We start from the raw sequence: 21,812 nt of genomic DNA, 5'->3' as shown, positions 1-21,812 counted from the left end.
CACTGGAAAAAAAATCGAACATTGCAATATTTCTTATTCTTCAATAAATATTCACAAGGCCCATATTTCACCAGGCCCATAGCCAGCCATGTGTCAGAGGTGGTTCTTTTTTTTTTCAAAATGTGGACTTTTTGCAGTTATTCACCCAATTTCTATTTGATTATGATCTTTAAATACTCCAATAAGTGGCATTTTAAGCACTCTTTTAGCTGGATAGCTTGTTGTATCCTCTATTTTTAAGTACCAAAAATATTTCCTAAAGATTTATAATAAATAAAAAAAGTTGCAATTTTTTTCTAGCCCCTCTTGAAAATTCATCTAACAACAACAGCCTAATTAGTATAAACAGCAGAAGTCAGTCTGAGACACTTGAAAAATGTAGGGAAAATATTAAAAATCCTTTACTGACATGGCTATTTCTTCAAACTCACACTTGACTTCATAAGGGTAACCTGATACAGCCGCAGTTTCAAGGAACAGCCATGTCAATAAAGGATTTTTTTTTTCACATTTTTTGAGTGCCTTGGACTGATTTTGATGTTTATTCTGATGAATCCCTTACAAAGAGCACCGACACATTAAGTTACATATAAGAACTTTGTATGCTTTTTGGATTTTTATACACAACCTAATTAGTATTAAACTGTGTACAGAACATCATTGTCAGTATTGCCAACTAAGCAATTTTGTAGCTAGACTTAGCAACTTTTTTTTTTCAAAAAGCCCCTAGCAACAAACTTAGCAATTGATAACATTCATTTGGCTACTTTTAGCAAATTTTGAAAAAGTGACTCAGAGTAGTGACTGCAGGCTTCACTCAGTAAATTGCTAGCTCAGATTGCATTTCATAACTGTTAATTTACTGTTAATTGTTGGTAACTTGGGTAGCAATAAATTCCAATAGTGCTGTAATTGCTGTCACTTTCATAAATGTGGTAATTTCACAAGTTAAAAAAAGTACAGATTGTTTAAAAGAATGTACCTGTTCATAATCAGTGTTTACGGGGAAAAATTCTTATCCAAAAAGTGTTTGCATTACTTTTACAAATAGTCAATTCTATTTTTCATACAAATCTATATGGACATATTTCAAATAATGTTTTTGCTGAGATGGCCAGTCAATTTGAGAAAACGTAAATTATTTTTTATACAACATAAAGATGTAGTTTTGAGTTGATTATGCAATGACGACATCGCGCAAAGCAATATGTTAATTAGAACCTATTTATATCTGGATGTAATGTTTAAATGTAATATAATACACTGCACCTCGGAGAGTAAAGAGATGACGGGCTTACGCTTGCCAGATATTACAAGATGACGTGACGGATATGCAAATTAGTGGGTGGCAACTTTTCGTGCAGGCTTTTGGATCCTAGCAGTTTTACGACCCACAATTTTACGGCCCTGTTGTTCCTAATGCGTCCGGTAGGGAGATGAAAGATACATGGCCAAATAATACATTTTAAGTCAGCGCTCCTATGTTATAAAATATCCTGTTCATAAATATATATTTTTAATTAGATTACGCTAATATGAACGCTAAGTTAATGTATCAAAAAGTGAGTTATAAACTCACTATTATAATATGCATACTCTCAACAAATAATTTCAGATATGCAAAAGCCCAATTGCAAATTAATATAGATTTAATTATAAATATAAAAAAGCAAATAATTGGATAGTGTAATGGTTAATAGTAGCCTAGTTATTCGTTTTCATATAGAGATATGCATTTTGTTCTATTGTTTATATGTAAAGTTGCATTTTGAAAATAAAATTATAACCAAACAATAGTGTAATATGGAGTAATGAAGGGCTTTGATCTGATCTAAAGATCTGCATTAGTGGTATTGACTACCAGCCAGCTGCAGAACGTTTAGACAAACAATTCACTCCTTTCTAAAATTCCAAAGACCATTTAGCCACCTGACAAACAAAAACCCAGACAACATTACATTTTATTTACATTTATTTATTGACAACAATATCACTAGATTGGCAGTTTTCTTTAAATGAAGCTGAATCCTTGCATCAAATTCTTCATGCTCACTGAAAAATAAACAAATAAAGTTATGTATAAATACTCTGCAAAATTCCTTTACACACTTAAAAGTTTGACTTGTTTCTAGATTTATTTGCTGCTACAAATTGTGATACCGACTTTCCCATAGTTTATTATTTTCTTTGTAACAACTTGTTACAATAAATATTATAAAAAATAAGTGATAAACAACATGAATGCATGCGCAATGCAAACTTCATAGCTAATATACAAAATGCACTATCTATATAAATAAAAATCAGTAGACCATTTAAAATTGAGTTTTTCTTTGCATATATATATATATATATATATATATATATATATATATATATATATATATATATATATATATATATATATATATATATATATATGATAGTTTAATTGTTTAAACTAGAACATTATTGCATTATATTAAATGTAATTGAATGCAAATATGGTTGTGTGGTATAGTTCTGGAGGCTTAAAAAAATACTGCACTGCCTCCCTCTACTGGACGCATCAGGGACAACAGGGGTGTAAAACTGCCTGGGACGTAGAACTGCTTAGGCCGTAGATCTGTCTGGATCCAAGTCCGCAGTCTCCCCTCCTCTTGGAAATAGTTGGCAACACTGATCGTTGTGTACACTGAAAAAAAAAATGCTGCAAACAATTTATGCGTTGAATTTAAACAAAGTAAATTTATTAATATTCAACTCAACTTGTTTGTTTAAATTCAGCCCAAATAAATTGTTTACAACCACTTAAATTAGTAAATGCAAGGATTCATATTTGAATGTTTTTTCAATGTACGGGGAATAAGGTTAGTCTATGTTAGTCATATATACTGTACTAATTGAATGAATGAGCGAATATAAAACCAACTTTACCTCAATTCAACATCACTCATCCTGCACAACAAACTGAGGCCTGCTCTCATAAAAAAACACCCCAAATATTAACAAACACACCCTGAGTCCAGTTTATTCAAAAAGCGGCACATCCGCATAAACAATTAAATAAATGTTTAATTCAACATTCACTCGACAATCACCGTCTGGAAGACGACGATAAATCGACCGAGAGCATCACAAAAACCCTTTAAAACGAAGCAAACTGTAGTATAACAGTTTCTCGTTTAGGCTAAACATTTAGCAGAATTCAATAGGGTATATGCTGAGCTAGTGTTTTTCCCATACTGATAAACTTGCGATGACCTGCTATTGTTAACTTTTTTCCGTTTTATACGGTTCCTTTTACAGTATCGATGTTCAGTTAAATAAACTTTGGTATTTAACTTCAGTTGCTTGAGCGTAAAACGAGACAAAAGGCCGTTTGCTGCCATGCGCCCGTCAGAATCGGCAGGATAGCGCAGAAGCTCCACTGAATATTCCGGGAAAAAATAAATGCTCACATTATAATGCTTATTTATTAAAAGTCATATTAGCATGCTAATAGGACTTTTAATCTGGCAGTAACCTGGGTTAAGCGCTTCTGGCGAATTGAATGCCAATGCAAAATCGCTGCGTTTATGGTCCGCTTTCTTTAAAAATCAGCGATCTCCACTGGCTGAGTGATATCCGATTTAAAGTAGGTCTCATATTTTACAAGCACTGTATTAAATTACATTTTCCCGGCCATGTCTTTATAATACGAGCATTTATTTTACCTCAGTATATTCAATGAAACTTCTGCGTTAGCCTGTCGCTTCTGATGGGCGCGTGCGAGTAAAAGGCCTTTTGTCTCGTTTTACGCTTGAGCAACTAAATGAATGCCAAAGTTTATTTAACTGAACGTATTTTAATGACATTACAACATCCATGCTGTAAAAAGAACCGTAAAAAACGAAAAGAGTTCACAATAACAGATCACCTGAAGTTTATCAGTATGGGAAAACACTAGCTCGGCATATACCCAATTAAATTGTAAAGCTATTATTTTCACAAACAAAACTTAACTCAATTCAAACCGGGCAGCAGGTTAGCAACACCAGTACGTTGATCAACAAAACAAACGAACATAATATACCTTTTGTAAGCTGCTTTACAGATTGGTCTCAAACTCCTAGTGTGATTTTGAGGATGATGTGTCGACCTCTGGCCAAAAAGCTTTTTGGCGGTAAACTGCGTGGATCCCATCGAGTGTTTGGAGCGTTTGTTTGTTTAACGTTACTATTGGAGAACTTAGCAAACTATCGAACTGGCAAACAGGTGAGCCAGCTGACGTGCGTATTTATACCAAAATCACAACCTGCCCCGCCCCTGCGCGCCGACGTCACTACACCTGCCCTCCACATTTGCAATCACGTGGTTTTGGTGAGGCGCGAAATTCAAGTGGAGGACTGCGGTCAGGCCAGCCGCCAATGTATTTCGGCGGTCGCTCATACACTGCATATTACGGTAGAGCGCCAAAGGGCTGAACTGAACACAAATACTGTTGGCAGTTTGTCATGATACATCTGCGTCTCTCACTGACTGATGATACAATAATAAATAATAACGAAAAACAACTAATTAATGCAACTAACTTTTAATACTTTTTTTTGTCCCTGTATTCAAAAAGGTATATCATTAAAACGAACTGATTTCACAAGCCAGCTACACCTTAGATCAGGGGTGCTCAATCCTGTTCCTGCAGATTTCAGTTGCTACCCATATAAATAAATATATATATATATATATATATATATATATATATATATATATATATATATATATATATATATATATATATATATATATATATAAAACCATTAGATATCATTAGATAATCAAATTTCACATCAGATGCCCATGAGAAGTGTTTAGCAACACAATGGTAATGTCTATTAACCACCTGAGGTGAAACTTGGCTATGATATCAAATAGTTTTATTTAAAAAAAAAATTTTCTATCAGGGCAAACTGTGTTTTGTGTAAGGTTTAAAGGGATCTTATTTTATAATTTCACATCAGATGCCAATGAGAAGTGTTTAGTTAATACCGTGGTAATGGCTACTATCAATTTGAGGTGAAAATGGTTTGTGAAATCTAATAAGGTTTTTTTTTTAAAAATTTTTAATTAGGGCAAACTGTGTTTTGTGTAAGGTTTAAAGGGCTCTTATTTTATAAGTTCACATCAGATGCCCATGAGAAGTTTTTAGTTAATATCGTGGTAATGTCTACTATCAATTTGAGGTGAAAATGAACTGTGATATCTAATGGCTTTATTTTAACAATTTTTTTAATTAGGGCAAACTGTGTTTTGTGTAAGGTTTAAAGGGCTCTTATTTTATAATTTCACATCAGATGCCCATGAGAAGTGTTCAGTTAATACCGTGGTAATGTCTACAATCAATTTTAAGTAAAACTTGGCTGTGATATCTAATAGTTTTTTATATGTTTTTTAAATCAGGGCAAACAGTGTTTTTGTAAGATTTAAAGGGCTCTTATTTTATAATTTCACATCAGATGCCAATGAGAAATGTTTAGCTAGTGCCTAATGGTATATATATATATATATATATATATATATATATATATATATATATATATATATATATATATATATATATATATATTTTTTTTTTTTTTAAATCAGAGCAAAACGTGTTTTGTGTATGGTTTAAAGGGCTCTTATTTTATAATTTCACATCAGATGGCCATAAGAAGTGTTTAGTTGACACCATGGTAATGTCTACTATGAATCTGAGGTAAAATTGGACTATGATATCAAATAGTTTCATTTTAATATTTTTTTTTAATCAGGGTGAAAACAGTGTTTTGTGCAAGGTTTAAAGGGAAATCAATTCGTTTTAATAATATTCCTTTTTGAATACAGGGACAAAAAAAGTATTGTTTATGAGAGTTTAAGATAGGCTTTTATTTTATAATTTCGGATAAAGCCATCTCAAGCTTATGTTATTTAGTTGCATTAATTAGTTGTTCTTTCGTTACTATTTATTATTTTATCATCAGTCAGTGAGAGACGCAGATGTATCATGACAAACTGCCAACAGTATTTGTGTTCAGTTCAGCTCTTTGGCGCTCTACCGTAATACGCAGTGTATGAGCGACCGCCGAAATACATTGGCGGCTAGAATGACCGTTCATGTTGACTTGGCGGCTGGCCTGACCGCAGTTTTAATTTGCCAGTGATGTAAATTAAGCGCTTGGAAAAATCAGTGCATTTAAGGTCTGTTTTCTTTTTTTTAAAAAAAGCAGCGATCTCCACTGGCTGTGTACACTGTTTGCGTACATAAACGCAATATTGCGAAGAACATTACGTGTTTGTTGCTCGAAATGTGCCGCCGAGCAACATCCAGTGACCACTGGCCCGGCGTGGCGCCCGGTACTCGTGCACTCCCTGGGGCGAGGCGCTTTTGAGCCCTAGGCAGGGAACAAACAAGCCCTGAGGACCCTCCGGGAAACACGGGAGGCCAGTCGAGAGACCTCGCTGCGAGGGTTATGGTGGGAGTAGCGAGGCCCACTCATCGTCTATTTTTATACTATAGTTTCAAACTTTAGTTTACTAGAGTTTGAAATAAAAACCATGGTAACTGTTATGATTTAACTTTATGCAAAGAGTTTAGAATGACCAAGAGGCAACACTCAATAGAACGTTCCATTGCAACAGCAGCACCCAGCAACAACCATGGATTCCGCCATTTTGAAGTGAAAGCGATCGGCAGTCTATTGGATCTCATTGCTGTCACGATGGCAAGCAGTTGCTTTGTTTTTAATTAATTCATTCAAAAATCGCGTTAAAGCTGAGAGACGACAACACAACACTTACTATCAATAGTGTTGATAAAATGGCTGCCGCGCCATCTAGTGTCTGTTTCCCAAATTACACTAGAGTGTCGCCTCTTGGTGATTCTATGCTCTTTGCTCTATGTCTGACTGTTGTAATGTTTTGCTTTATTTTTCAGCTGAGTTGTTGAGCAAAGAACGACAACCGTTGAAGACAACAGTTGAAAACAACTGCGGGTTATATTCTCGAGCGGGGGCATTATAATGTTTCCGGGCTGTTTTCTGAAAGTTTATCTTGTTTAGATAAGTTTGCAGGTCAAACAAAATGAACTACACTCTTTCTAAACACATGTCTCGTGTTTTATTTGTCTTCTACAGCAATACACTGTCATATAAGTCGGTTGAAGGCATTTGTATGCAACATGGTTTGACAATATAGTCTAACAAATAAATAGTTGTTATAAATGTACCTTCATTAGTCAACATTTGGTGTGGGTAATAAAAAGTTAATCAAATATGTCCTAAGATATAACGGTAATGTTACAGTTGTTACATAACTGTATTTACTCTGTATGTTTAAAACCAGCAGATTTACTATATATTTAACATGTCATGAACTTGCTGTTATTCAAAGATTTGCTTAATAAAATGTCCTAAGACAAGAATGGGTATTTTTTTAGGTTTTATATCAACCTTCAGGTTTTAGGTTGAATACAGCAGATATAGGCTATCTATATCATAATATTGGTAGTCGGATTTCGGAGTTAATGACCCAAATCAAGTAAAACGTTTCTTACTCAAGTACTTTTAGCATGCAAAAGTCAAATTTGAGTATAATAAATTCAGTTTCCAACAACAAAATTTTGTCTTGCAAAAATGACCTGTGTGGTGGTGAGAAAAAAGTTGATGTCAAGTTAAATATTTATAAACATATAAATATATATATAGACGAATATAAATCGCCATCAAACGCCTCAGATACAATCTTCCTTGCAATGTTGTTTTTGTCCGAACATTTTTAATCCCTAATTTTTTTCAACAATCCATACAATCATTTTAGTGACATTTATTCTAAAATATGTATGAGTCAAACTAATGCGCTTGTCACCAAAGGACTTCTATTTTGAAGTCAACAGACAATAACAGTCCTGTGATTGTATGTAGCCATCTTAGAGCTTTCTCTCTCTCTCCACGGCCTACCTAGGCGTTTCTCTCTTCACATCGCCAGTGTGAAGTTCTCCGTGCTGGATTAAAGATCTTCATCTTCAACTGAGCGAGGTATCAACAACAAAAGACCGTCATTTGACGTGTCACCTCTCGAGAGGGTTTACTTCCATGAGTGTTTACACGGAGCAGTGAGTGGTCTCCGTGCTAGTGATGATGATGATGATGTACATGTTAGCTCATGTAGCTGTCATGATAGGAGATACGACTGTCAGTGCTCAGTTTATTATAACGCTTGTAAACAGCCCCGATCAAGCGAAAGTAGTTTAACTCGTCAAACGTAAAGTTGTCAGGTGTGTTACGTCAGAGTGTACATGGTATGTCGCAGTTGTTGTTTGTTTAGTTAACGTAACAGAGTTATTTTAAAAGGCAGGCTAACCAGGTGTTTTGGCTTGGTGATGAGGCTTTCACTAACACTGCTGTACGGTACAATTTATCTATTTATTGTAATGAGTTGTAATCTGCCTTGTTGATGTCCTGAGTTTATTAAAGGCTAATCCTCGGAGGTACAGTATTTGGGCTGAAGTGCAGACTAAAGCCGGTTAACTTGCTCAGAACTGAGTCTTTCACAGAAGTGCGTGTGGAATTGCAGTTACACTGTTGTTTATACGAGTGCTCGAGTCTCTGTTATGACAGGTCGAGTTACCCAACATGTGCGGACAATTATGAGTGTGACAGCAGAGTCACTGCGACGTGTCTGTTTTCATGAATGGTATTGTGTGGCTCTTTCGTGTCAGACAAACGTTTTCAGTAGCTCTAATCGGGTTTTTATCTCTCTCTTGCTAGCAGCAGGTTTAAAAACATGGACTGGTGTTACGGAGTTGGACTGCAGGATTTCTTTTCTTAGTTGACCCTGGGTCATTTTAAATCCTGGGTTTGGGGAATCCTAGGCTTCATTGTTTATACTTTTACACGAGTAAGTTAGCAGTCAATCCTGGGAGTTTATAAACTGTAGTTTCACTTTTTGCATGATTAAAAACTGGGTTAATGCCCCTTTATATTTGTTGCAGTAGGATTTTCCTTGATAGAAAAAAAACCCTAACAGAGACTTGTTTATTAAGCACTCTAGCATTGTACATCCTGGTATCGTTCATAAAGTGATGGCCACGTATGGTAATCCATACTCGTTATCTATTTTTCCTCTGCCTTTATCCTATTCAAGTTAGTGCCCTCACAGCAGTGGGGAGATATGTTTGATGTAGCATCAGACTCTTTACCAATTTGGGCACATTTCCCCCCTCAAACATTTAAACATTAATGCTGTGCATGTTGTTTGGTTATCTGCCCCAAACAATTTAAATGAGGCAAATGATTGACTGTTGGTTGTTTTGCTATAACATTTTAACACAGCGTTGTTTTACATTGCATGTTTGGCACCTCAGCGTGGGCTAAACACTGCAAAAGTGGTACTAACAGCCCTGAAATGTAACTTTACTTGAAGTTACTGTAAAAGTGGCTTTGAGAGTGGTGATGGTGATAACCCACAATTCAACATTTAGTGTGACAAGCAGGGCGCCTCTTGTCATTACATGAAGTGACTGATGTGAAAATAGAAATAATATTTTCAGTAATGTTGTTGTTCAGTAAAGCTCATGCTTAGTGTAAATGCTGTCTATTTTCTGAATACATATTATATATCTTATTGTAAAATTATTTTTAATCAAAGCCATAACTCAGTCAAAACACTTCTCTAACCATTTAGGCCGTACTCACACTAGGTACAGTTCCCTCGAACCGGGCCAAAGCACGCTTGTCCCCCCTCCCGTCTCCCCCGATGGCCCGCACTCACACCATAAACGGGCCTCGGCACGCTTACGTCATCGCTGCTGCGCTGTTCAGTGAGAAGCGCTCTCTCACTCAGCAGCACAGTGGAGATTCCTCTAGTTATATCATTTCAGTCGTTTGTTATGCAGTGACATGCAGTCAAATATTTTGCCAAACAGTTCTTAGGGATGCGGTGACACGCAGTCAGATATTTCGCCGAACAGATCCGCCACTTTTGGCGCTCATAAACAATCATAAAGCTCTCGTGCTGCAGGAAAAGGAGGTCTGCTGAAGCTGCGCAGCTGTCGTGCAGTGAGGAGTTCGCGTCTTTAATAAACTACAGCAGTTTGCGTTCACTGAACAGTAAGAATGATTAATAAATCCATATGAAACAGCCCCTTAAAAGTCACGTCTCGCTTTCACTTTCGGGCTTTGGCGCATTTTGCACTCACACACAAGCGTACCGTGCCAAAGCCCAAGTGAACCGCGCTCAGGCACACCTCTTCCAACCGGGCCAGGGCCGGCCAAGTGAACTGTGCTTGAGCCCGATTCAGCGCACTCACACTTCTCAAACGATCCGGGAAACGGGCCTGGGCACGGTACGGATGGCATAGTGTGAGTAGGCCCTTAGTCTCATTAAACGTTTACCTGCAGGTTCATCTATCTCTGCTTTTGAGAGCAACGTCAACATCTCACTAAATCCATAGAACCTCCTCTACATTTTCCCTGTTCTGATCGTCTGTTAAATTCAGAGGTACACTTGTCATCTGCCAGATTATTAGTTGCACCTTGGTGCACCCAATAAATTTTGCCTATAGATCTATTTAAATTCTTCACTGCCTGTGCTAAAAACATGTCCCCTGCACGATTACATCTCCAGCAGCCTGAGCCATTGATATATGGCAAGATAGATCAATGTTTTCATGTTCATAGCAAAGTCTGACCCTACCATCTGAAAATTACAGCATATTTCAGAAATTAGACCAGGCAACCTTTTGTCTTCTATTGTCCAATTTTGCTGAGCCTGTGTATATTGTAGTTCATTTTCTGTAAAATCCCAGAAGATCAGCAGTTTCTGACATGCTCCAACATATCTGCCACCAACAACCTGTTTAAAAGTCATATTTCTTTCACTTCTCTCATACTTATTTTAAAGGGGTGGTCAACAGTATATTTTTAAGGCATAATTGTGTTTATAAGATGTAAAGCAATATGTGCTTATGCTTTACTTGTAGAAAATCATGTTATTTTTTCATATATCTTACTTTAATTATACAGCTACTCAGCTAACATAAAAATGACTGTCATATTTTCTAGTTCCTCTGAAAGCTCTGATTGATCAGCTAACACAATGTGCTGTGATTCACGGATTGGCTCCACATCACCATGTCACACCCCTACAAGCACGTGCTTTTGTTGTTTTTGTCAGAACAGCTGTTTGCAGCGTTAGCTGCCTGAATCAGAATAAAAATAATTAAGAGCGCACAGCTGAACCTCATGCCTGCTGTCTAAAATAAAATCTGATGAAGTGTCTTTCACAAATATTGAGATTATAAGCATGTGTAAGTAATATAAAATGTTCACATCTTTTGTGAATTTGTTATTTGAAATGTAAAATGCACGGAAAGTAGACGCATAGAGAATGTGTGTAATAATGTACACACTGGTGACGATTGTGGGTGTTTACAGCAGTCTGACAGATAAATATGAATTTGTAGCTAAATTGTTAACTGTGCCAAGAAGCATTTCCCTTTGTTTACAACCTTGTGTACAACATACATTAACGCTAGAAACTGTGCATGTAGTTGATCAACTTTAACAAATAAAAATACTTACAGGTTGTAGCTCGCAATCCACAGCTTCGTTGGTTGGAGGAGTTTTAGACGAATCTAGCACTAAACTGGGAGACATTCTGGAAGCTGTCCTTTGTCAAATGCTAGCTATATATTTTTATAATTCTCTGGAACAAATTTAAAATTAAACTGTAAGCACTTCTCTCTTTGTGTTGTGTCCTTTGGAAGGCCAAGTACAAAAACAGAACAACCTGTCGAAATAGAAGTGTTTGGACGACATTTCAGCTTTCTCTGCTATAACATAACAGCGCCTATGGCCACACCTTTCACTGTGCCGGGTGTGTGTGCGGTGAATTCACTAACCAGAAGCCCTTGGGATCTCACTAGCCCAGACGTTTTGTTTTTTTTGCAGTCCCCAAACTTTGTTCACTGTAGGCTTTGCTAAGCTATCTCTGTGAAAACCAATGTCTCCCTTTGAATTGAACTTTGAGCGTCTTACATTCAGATATGTTGTTTATGTTCACACAGCTACATTACACATGAACTGAAGTTTAAAATAATATCCTAGTGGACCACCCCTTTAAAGTTAAGAAAAAAACTTTTGTCACCCCTTATGTTTCATTGAGAGGTTATTAGATGTTATTATAAACAGATTACCAGCAGGACCCAGCATTTAACATCATAACTTAAAGTAGCAAGTTTTTTTATTTTATTTTTTTCAAATATGTTGAAATATAAATTTTTGCCATCATAAAAGTTTATTTACAGTTGTGGAGAAAGTTATGACTTTACCAGAAGGATGACAAAATATTGATATATTGTGCATAGAGATTACAGTCCACTCATCATTTATAGCCTACTCATCTTTTCTCTTTAGCTCGTTGCTTTGCTGATTTTGCATATTTCAGCAGCAATTTCGTTAATTTTAGTACATAAGAAGAAGTTCTTTGTTGAGGGTGCAACCCAACTGTACCAAGTTGCCTCGCATTATGATTCTGTAACCTATGTTTAGTTGGGATTTCTTCCTCTTAACTCTCATGACAAATTTAGAGGAAGCTTGTAGAGAATTGGAAAACACTACTTCCTGAAACGAGCTGAACATAAACCTTAACCTCTATCTGCGTTTGAAACATTCAAGCAGAACATTGTGATGAAACAAACTGCAGAGTCAAGAGTAAATTATTCCAAGGGTCATGAACTAGCTTTTATATTGTTTTATTCTGTTGTCTGAGGTTTACTTATGATGTTTGATGTGTGCATCAGAGTCTCCGACAAGCGTACAGACCATCTCTTTAAATAACTCAAATGTTAGATAATTTTGATGTTATAGATGAAACTGAAAGTAAGAGATCTTTAAAACTTTAGTTTTCTTTAGGTAAGATTTTTAGTTTTTTCTAACATCTCATTAAATGTGAAGTGCATCACTTAATTATAACTACAGTACTTCTTAACATGTTTCTTCTTTGTTTTTAAAAGTATTCCCATGTACTGTAGGCACTTTCATTCTGTTCATTTCATATACATAATTTTATAATTTATATAATTATAATTATATAATTTAACAGTTCAAGCTGCTGTTATTTGCACAAGTAAAAAATCCATAGCCTACTTGTCGTCCTGTGAGCTCTTAATTAATAATAAATATGAAATATTGAATTAAATTGAAATAATATTTTAATAGTCAAACACAGTCAGTGTTTGTAAATTTAGTTTAATCAGTTTGCAGATAAATGGGGATAAGCACTCTGTTCATCTGTTCACTTTAGAGATGAATGACGATCAATTCACATGGGGTGTCAGAGTCAATGCATCCCATTTACCTTGAATGGATAATGTCAATCGTTGCCGCACTGAATTGCCGCCCTGCTTCAGTGGCATTGCTCGCTGCAGAAGTTGGGAATGTCTTAACTTTTCAAGCGCCAGTGGAAGCGTCAGCCAATCAGATCACTTTATGCAAATACCCCAGCTCAGAAAGTAGTCACTTGTGGTTTAATTGCATTGGCTGATGCAGCTGTGATGATCACCTCAGTGCCAAGCTTCAGACATGCCCTCTGTCAAGCGTAAATGCTCATGCTCCAGGTGTAAATCTATTCCATAACATACTCGTCCAGTGAGCTCTTATTCAATAATGCATGTGAAGTTTGAATACAAATTAAAAATATTAAATGTCTTATCATTTTAAAATGATAAATAAAAACACGCATAACTGGCAAAAAGATTACAGTAGATTTTTTACAACCATCTCCCTCATTTGTATCCACAAAACAGTGACTGAACAGTAATTTCCAATCTCCAACAACATTTTATTGCTCCTATGTAGCATATTGTTATGCTCGAAATAGTGCATGCAGCTTACAATCATGCACTCATATTATTTAACCTACCTATGACATCATAAACGGGTATATTCTACGCCCTGATGTTTTCTGGACCAGCTGTCAATTTACAGCTTATTTCAGGAACTAAGGACAATTTCAGGGCTGAAACTGACAGGATAGTCTTGTAGTATGATAATCTCTCACATATCAAAATCTCGAGTAAAATTTCATGTTTTAGTTTATGACCCCTTTAAAACTTCTTCGGCAATGAAGGTGTCTGAACAATGGCCTGTTATTTTCCTAACGGTTGTTCATTCTCACTATCCAGCTATCATATCTGCCCGCACATGACCTGACTCTTGATCGGGCAGATGTAGAGCAAACTGGTTTACAGGACAAAGGTAGCAGCCCACTGATAAGTGCAGAACATTGGACATTGAAAGAAGCTTTTCGTTGGTTAACTTCAGGTCACATTCCGTGTAATTTTAGTGTTTCATTTTAATAAAAGCCTATAAATTAAACAAAGTGGAACTGAAACAATGACACGATTCTTTCTCCAGTTTACAATTGATCTACTGTCTTATCTTACAGCTGATAGGATGTGCGCTGATTAACATGCAGTTGTTTTTCCATTAGCAACATCTGTATCTTCAGATTTTTTTGTATTGTTTTAACTTTCCAGCTTAAATGGTAGAAAATGATTGTTCAGAAAGTGCATTCTTGTTTTGGATCTGCTTGAAATGATCTTTATGGGTGCAGTTTTAATTGTATTTGTTTTATTTTTCAAAGCTTTATATGGTTGGTGACATAACCTGGACTTTGGTCTGTTCCTGGCGTAGCTGTAACAGCACAGCAGGATGACTCAACTTCAGGGTCATCTCCAGCTTCGCTTTATCCTGACTGACTATTGAAGCACATATTTATATGATGTCTTGTGATGAAACTCCCATAATTACTTATTTGTAATTCAACAAACACATAAACAACATCCAAGCTATGCAGAATGTCATGGTTTGCTTTCTGTAAGTGACCTCTTTGTGTTTTATTAAGATGTTTTTTTTTTAATGCATCGCTGCGGTGATTCTGAAACCTTCCATAGTAAATTCCAAGATGTGTGAAAGATGTGTTATGGGAAGACACGCTTACAAGTGGAATAGGCTCGAGCTCAGGCCTCAGTGGGGATTTCACAGCCATGTGAACGACCGATAGTAACCTCTCATATGCCCTCTTGCTCTCTTTCTCTCCCTCCTTTTTCCTTCTTTTCCTCTCTGACTCGATCACCCACCTTTTTGTCTGTCAGTCTTTCCATTGGCTTGTTTTCTCTCCTTCTTTCTTGTTTGTGTAAACTCCATTTTAACGGTTCAGCTTAGATGCTACACAACTTTCAAACAGAAGTCATACTGTTGTCTTTTTCCCTTTCTTTCTTTTGCCATCAACCAGAAAGTTGTGACACAGAAGAGGCTATTATAAGGAGAGAAGTTTCATCTAATGGCATCCAGGCTATTGGAGAGGATAAACAAGATGTGCTGCTAGTGACGCAGACAACAACAACATGGACAGACAATAACAAATCGTCACTCTAGGGGTAAGTGGGCCTCTCACTCACAATAACACATTTGAACGTATTTTTTAAAATGTATTTAGTGTGACTGATGCTGATATTCCAGATGTTACACTCAAAACATTACTTGCTGCTTGTTCAGATTACTTATTTAAAATTAATCAACACAATTTTTAAGGTTTTTGGGGGGACAACGTAATAGTTTTATGTTCAATATACTTTTGTATAAATAATTAGTTAACTTAAACAATTTGTGTTTGGATAACAGGAGGGAATTGTGTGCCTTTTTTTTTTTTTTGCAGTGTAGGGTGTGTATTAGCGTTGCACGATATTGAAAAAAATCAGACATTGCGATATTTTGTTTTGCTGCATTAAATATTGCCATATGAGTATAATTTTACCAAATGATTTGAATAGCTCTATTTGGAAAGGTTTCATTCATTTAGATTGACTGTGATGATCAAGTCTTATTCTACGTGGTGCATCTGCATAAATTATAATAAATTACAAGCAAAAATAAATAAATAGACAGTGCTTTATGCTTTTCTGGGAAGTCTAACAGTATTCAAGTACAGAAATTGAACAATCAAATGTAAAATAACCATGATCATTATTGTATAAATGATAAAAAAATGACAATATTTAATAATATCTTCATCTTTTCTTCTTTAATAAATCGTATAACCCTGCGATGTGACTATTGCCGATATATACATCAACATGTTTATGCTCAAACTATATATTGTTCAGCCTATGCTTTTTGTATCAGCCTAATACATTTAAAAATTTTACGACCAATATTATAAATTTTCTATGGCGAAAGAAAGAAAGAAAGAAAGAAAGAAAGAAAGAAAGAAAGAAAGAAAGAAAGAAAGAAAGAAAGAAAGAAAGAAAGAAAAAAAAAAGAAAAAACAAATGGTGCTTTATGGTTTTCTGGGGAGTCTAACAGTATTCAAGTACAGAAATTGAACAATTAAATGTAAAATATCATGGTTATTATTGTATAAATAATAAAAAAATAACAATATTTAATAATATCTTCATCTTTTTCTCTTTAATAAATCATATAATCCTGCCATGTGACTATTACGGATATACAGATTACTATATCATTGCTTAGCCTCAAATGATATATTGTTCAGCCCTAGTGTTTATGTTTTTTGAATCAGCCTAATTTATTCATGATTTTTGTCTTATGTTATGACCAATATAATAAATCTACTACTGCTAAATAAATAAATAAATACTGTATAGAGTTTGCTACAATTGAATCCATCTGAATCAAAAAAGTTCTCCTAATAATACATTAAGGCCATCTGGACTCTGGTTAGAAAGGTAATAGTTGGATATTTTATGAAAATGTGGCTTAATGTGATATCACAGTTAATTTCTTCATGTTGTCTGTCACCTAAATTAGTCTGTATACCTATATTAGTATAAGAAAATAAACTATAGCATAAACCAGTGGTTCCCAACCTGGGGTCCGCGCCCCCCTAAGGGGGGCGCCAGAGTTCACAGGGGGGGTGCGGGAGAGGATAAGTATTGAGGTAGAAAAAGGCATAAAAATGGTCCACTATTATAAAGGGCTTTGCAATTAATCGAAAATCCGATTTAGATTTCGGTTTCAAACGATTATAAAAAAGCATTAATCGAGATAAATGATTATTGCATCATATTTCGCCACAGTTGTACACGTGTTGCTCTTAAAAGCGCGAAAGAGCTTATGTGTGTGTGCAGCACGATCACGCAGTCAGAAGCATGCGGCCGGTCAGCATTCGGTCTCATTCGCTCACTGAGACGAGCAGCGGAGCGCAGACATCAAAAGTCATCTTAACGTGAACGCTTTAATGGTCAAATAGGTGTCAAAACGCGGTGTTTAGTTATTATTTACATTAACCCTCATTTGTGTAATAAACAAACGAGTTGAGGATCAAAAGACGTGAAAGAGAAACCATTAAAGATACAGCGCGCTATAATCCTTCTGCTGCCTGTTTTTATCATTATTAAACCAACATAACGAGAAAACCCTCGCTGCTCTTGACTGAAGGACTGCTGTAGCTAAAGTGTTTTTCTTACAGTGAAGATGCTTAAATCACAGTTTGTTTCATATTTTTATTCTATTGTTTTTATTTCTCTTTCCTTTGCAGGGTGGAAAATAACTATGTATACAGTTGAAGTCAGAATTATTAGCCCTCTTGAATATTAGCAAACCTTTTCCTGCCCAATTTCTGTTTCATGGAAAGAATATTTTATTAACTTATTTCTGAACATAATAGTTTTGATATCTCATTTCTAATTACTGATTTCTTTTTGTCTTTGCTATAATGACAGCACATAATATTTTACTAGATATTTTTCAAAATACAAGCATTCAGATTAAAGTGCAGTTCAAAGGCTTAATTAGAGTAATAAGGCAAGTCATTATAACGGTAGTTTATTCTGCAGACAATCAAAAATATATATTGCTTAAGGGGGCTAATAATATTAACCTTAAATTGGTTTCAAAATATTTAAACCTGTCTTTATTCTAGCTAAAATAAAACAAATAGAAGAAAAAATATTATAGGAAATACTGTTAAAATTCCTTGCTCTGTTAAACATAATTTGGGAAATATTTATAAAAAAAAAAAATCCCAGGAGCGCTAATAATTTTGACTTTAACTGGCAATGGTTTTGAATAATCGTGATTACAATTATGACCAAAATAATCGTGATTATGATTTTTCCCAAAATCGAGCAGCCCAAAAAAATAAAAATAAAAAATCTAAACACATGCTTAAAATTCCAACATAATAGTGAAAATAATTAAAATAAATAACTTTAAATAATTATTTAAATTTTGCTCACTCGCGCAATCTGCTTGTCAACGTGTCGTAAAGGCAAAATCAAAACAAAAATGGCAGAGAAACGTAAATGCAGTGATTCTTCAGAGGCGAAGAAAAAGATTAGACAGGATGACAAAGCCTACCTAAATTTTGGTTTTATTGAAGGCCAAGACAAGTTAAAACTGATTAATTAATATTTTCTATACATATTACTATATATTAATATTACACAAACACACACACACACACACACACACACACACACACACACACACACACACACACACATATATATATATATATATATATATATATATATATATATATATGTATACATACACACACAGTACATATGTGTGTGCGTGCGTGCGTGCGTGCGTGCGTGCGTGCGTGTGTATTTATATGGTGGGGGGGCTCCAATGTTTGTATATGTTTATGGGGGGGGCCCCAAAGAAAAAGGTTGGGAACCACTGGCATAAACAGAACAAAAAAAGTACAAAGACTATTTCACAATACACAAACAGTCCGATACAACATAATACAATATCATTCAAAAAGCACGAAAGAGAAAAAAAGAATAAAATATAAAAAATAAATTATTTACAGAGAAATGTGTAGTCTCCACAACTCGACAAATGCCAAACCAATCCCACCTAGTTACAAGTCAACAGTACTAATATAAAACATAATTGAGTTCCAGATTTAAAAAATATGTTTAGTTTGTTTGCCATTCCATATCACAGTTCTTCCATGGGCAACACTTAACTTAAGCTCTTAATCCAGGTTTCAAAGACGGGCACGTAATCTGACTTCCAATTTTGTAAAATTATTTTCTTTGCTAATATCATACACAAAAATACTGCCTGTGATTTATCTCCTATTTCTGAGGTGTCTCCAAAAATGCCCATTTTTGGCTCTGGTGACAGATCAATCCTGTATACTTCAGATATTAAATTAAAAACGTTCTGCCAAAATGAACTAATTTTATGGGGTCTGTCAATTTAAGTTAATAGCATTGGTCTCATCCACTAAATGTGCATGTCCACATATTTGTGAAATCTTTTGGCAAATCTTGTCATGAACACATTGTTTTGGCAATAACATTCATACAAAAATGTATCCTTAATAATTTACAATATTACTATTTATTTATTTGATTAATTCTCATTTAAAAAGGAAGAAAATGTAGAAATGAATGAACTTCTATAAAATAAACTACACAAAACATGTATACTCTGGATAGCCATTTTATCTAATTTCTACATTACATATCCACAATATTATTATATATAATGTATGTGTATTGACAATAAAATGTATACTTCATCACATACCGTGAAAGGGTAAGAAGTGCTACTTTAAAGCTTGAGCTGCAAGCTTTTTTTGTTTTGCCACAATAAATATTGTAATATGAGTATATTTTCACCAAATGATTTGATCATTTAATCCTGCAATGTGACTATTGTGGATACACACATTTACCATATCAGTGCTCAATTGATATATTGTTCAGCCCTAGTGTGTATGCTTTTTGTATCAGCCTAATTCATTCATGATTTTTGTCTTATGTTATGACCAATATTATAAATCTGTCTTGTAATATTGTAAAAATTAAAGCTAACTAGCTAAATAAATAAACAAACACTTTCTGCAGTTTGCTATAACTGAAAAAAATTGAATCAGAAAAGTTCTCTTAATAATACATTAAGGCCATCTGGACTCTGGTTAGAGAGTTAATAGTTGGATATTTTATAAAAATGTGTCTTAATGTGATATTATAGGTATTTTCTTCATGTTGTCTGTCACCTAAATAAATTTCATGAGGAGCGGAAATGGCCTGTCAGTTTAAGTTAATAGCACTGGGTCTGCTTACAAATCTTCCCACAAAGACATTGTTTTACTAAAAATGTTTATACTAAAATGTATTCTTAATAATTTGTAATATTTTTTCAATTATTTCTTAATTTAAAAAAAAGGTAGAAATGAGTGAATTTATATACAAATAGACTATACAAAACATGCATACTCTGAGTAACCTTATAATTGTGTTAAAATGATATTTAATCTAATCTCTATATTATATATCCACAATATTATTATATAGAATTTATGTGTATTGAAGAGAAAAGGTAGACTTCATCATCACATATAGTGAAAGAGTAAGAAATACTACTTTAATGCTTGAGCTGCAAGCTGAACCGATACTGATTGAATACTCTGTAGGCAGAAAATAATTGTGTGAAATCTGTGCGTTCAAATGTATAGTAATTAACATAATATTTATTGAGAGAGAACTATTGTTTGTTAAAGTAGTTCATCTTAAACCTCCTGCTTTTTTCCTAGTAGTAGTTTTTGCTGAAATGATCATAATGTAGAATTGAATCTGCAAGTTTTGATTCATTAATATGTCAGGGTCATATTTACCCTTGTGGACTGCCCACACAGAGGTCACTGCCAACCAATTTTTTTTTTTTTTTTGCATGGTCAAACTTTAACTTATGCTAAACTCACTTGTACCAAAGTATCCTTCCCCAAATCACTTGTTTCCCACTGTTAGTTCTCACAGCTACACCCATAAGTGACCAGTCTTGACCAGTTTATTTTTTGCATTTTCAATTCCTGTTCTCAAGTAGGTTGTTCATAAAGTGTGCTTAGCCTGGCAAAAAACTCACATTTGTGGATATTTCTCAGTTTCTTTTCTTTTCCCTTCTTTTTTTTTTTTTTTTTTTTGCTGTGCACAGTTTAGCAGTTTAGAAAAAAATTCCCATGATCTGAAAGGGTGACTATGTAGTTTTTTTGTTGTGAGCTTTCCATACAGAAGTGTGACTGCTTAAGGAACTACAATGACATTCATGAGTGAAAATGAACATTGTGTGCATTTGGTCTCGAGCGATGATAGTGAGAGTTCTGCTCATATTACAGGTTCTTTAGCCTGATTTGAACACTCTTGTTGTTCAACTCTGTATGTATATTTAATTTAGTATTAAAGTGTATTTAAAGCTAGCATCAGTTTGAGGCCATTTTGACCGAATATTATAAATAGAGTCTTTGAGTTAGATTTTTCTGTAGGACTTCAGGTTTGCCTTTTGATTATGCTCTGCAGGTGCAGTGTTGGTTCGTTATGACAAGTGGCTGTGTGGAAGATGTCCACCCTTTCTGCGACTGATATCACAGATGTTGGTCATGGTAAGATTCTAGTTTTTTTTAAACTACTGTACAATAGAAAAGTTTTCACATACAAACAAAAATATATATGAATGTCATCACATTTGATGGTAAAATATCAAACAAAATGTCCTGTTTTTCTTAAAAAAAAAATCTTATTGTAAAACATTTCAAGAAAGGTATACTTCATTTATTTATCCACTAAAGTCCCTTTGACCCGCCATTGGTTTTGGAATGATTAATGACACCGTCTTCAGTTATTTGCGACAAACTTTATATATTGCTTTGTGGGTAATTTAATATAATATAATATAATATAATATAATATAATATAATATAATATAATATAATATAATATAATATAATATAATATAATATAATAATTCTATTATTTTGTATTATAAAAT

General features: G+C 34.6%; 1 protein-coding gene and 1 long non-coding RNA gene across 14 annotated transcripts in view; one reads left to right on the top strand and one right to left on the bottom strand.

Moving 5' to 3' along the window:
• Nucleotides 1-11,906, bottom strand: part of LOC141375391 (uncharacterized) — a 74,980-nt gene extending 63,074 nt beyond the window's left edge. For 7 of the 11 annotated variants that reach the window (XR_012383365.1, XR_012383366.1, XR_012383363.1 and 4 more), the window contains exon 1: nucleotides 4,055-4,230. This is a non-coding gene — a long non-coding RNA (uncharacterized lncRNA). Of the gene's footprint in view, nucleotides 1-4,054; nucleotides 4,231-11,579 lie in introns of those variants that run through there. The other 4 variants (XR_012383368.1, XR_012383370.1, XR_012383367.1 and 1 more) reach the window with 4 other exon arrangements.
• nr1h3 (nuclear receptor subfamily 1, group H, member 3) overlaps nucleotides 7,922-21,812 on the top strand; it is a 32,893-nt gene continuing 19,002 nt past the window's right edge. Inside the window, exons 1-3 of one of the 3 annotated variants that reach the window (XM_073906546.1) lie at nucleotides 7,922-8,033; nucleotides 15,295-15,439; nucleotides 21,344-21,426. In XM_073906546.1, coding sequence (XP_073762647.1) covers nucleotides 21,384-21,426 — 43 coding nt within the window. In that variant the 5' untranslated portion in view covers nucleotides 7,922-8,033; nucleotides 15,295-15,439; nucleotides 21,344-21,383. 3 annotated transcript variants of the gene reach the window in all.

Source organism: Danio rerio, chromosome 7 (assembly GCF_049306965.1).
Source record: "Danio rerio strain Tuebingen ecotype United States chromosome 7, GRCz12tu, whole genome shotgun sequence".
NCBI lineage: Eukaryota > Metazoa > Chordata > Actinopteri > Cypriniformes > Danionidae > Danio > Danio rerio.
The sequence above is the reverse complement of the archived record's forward strand: the minus strand, read 5'-3'. Positions and strand labels throughout refer to the sequence as shown.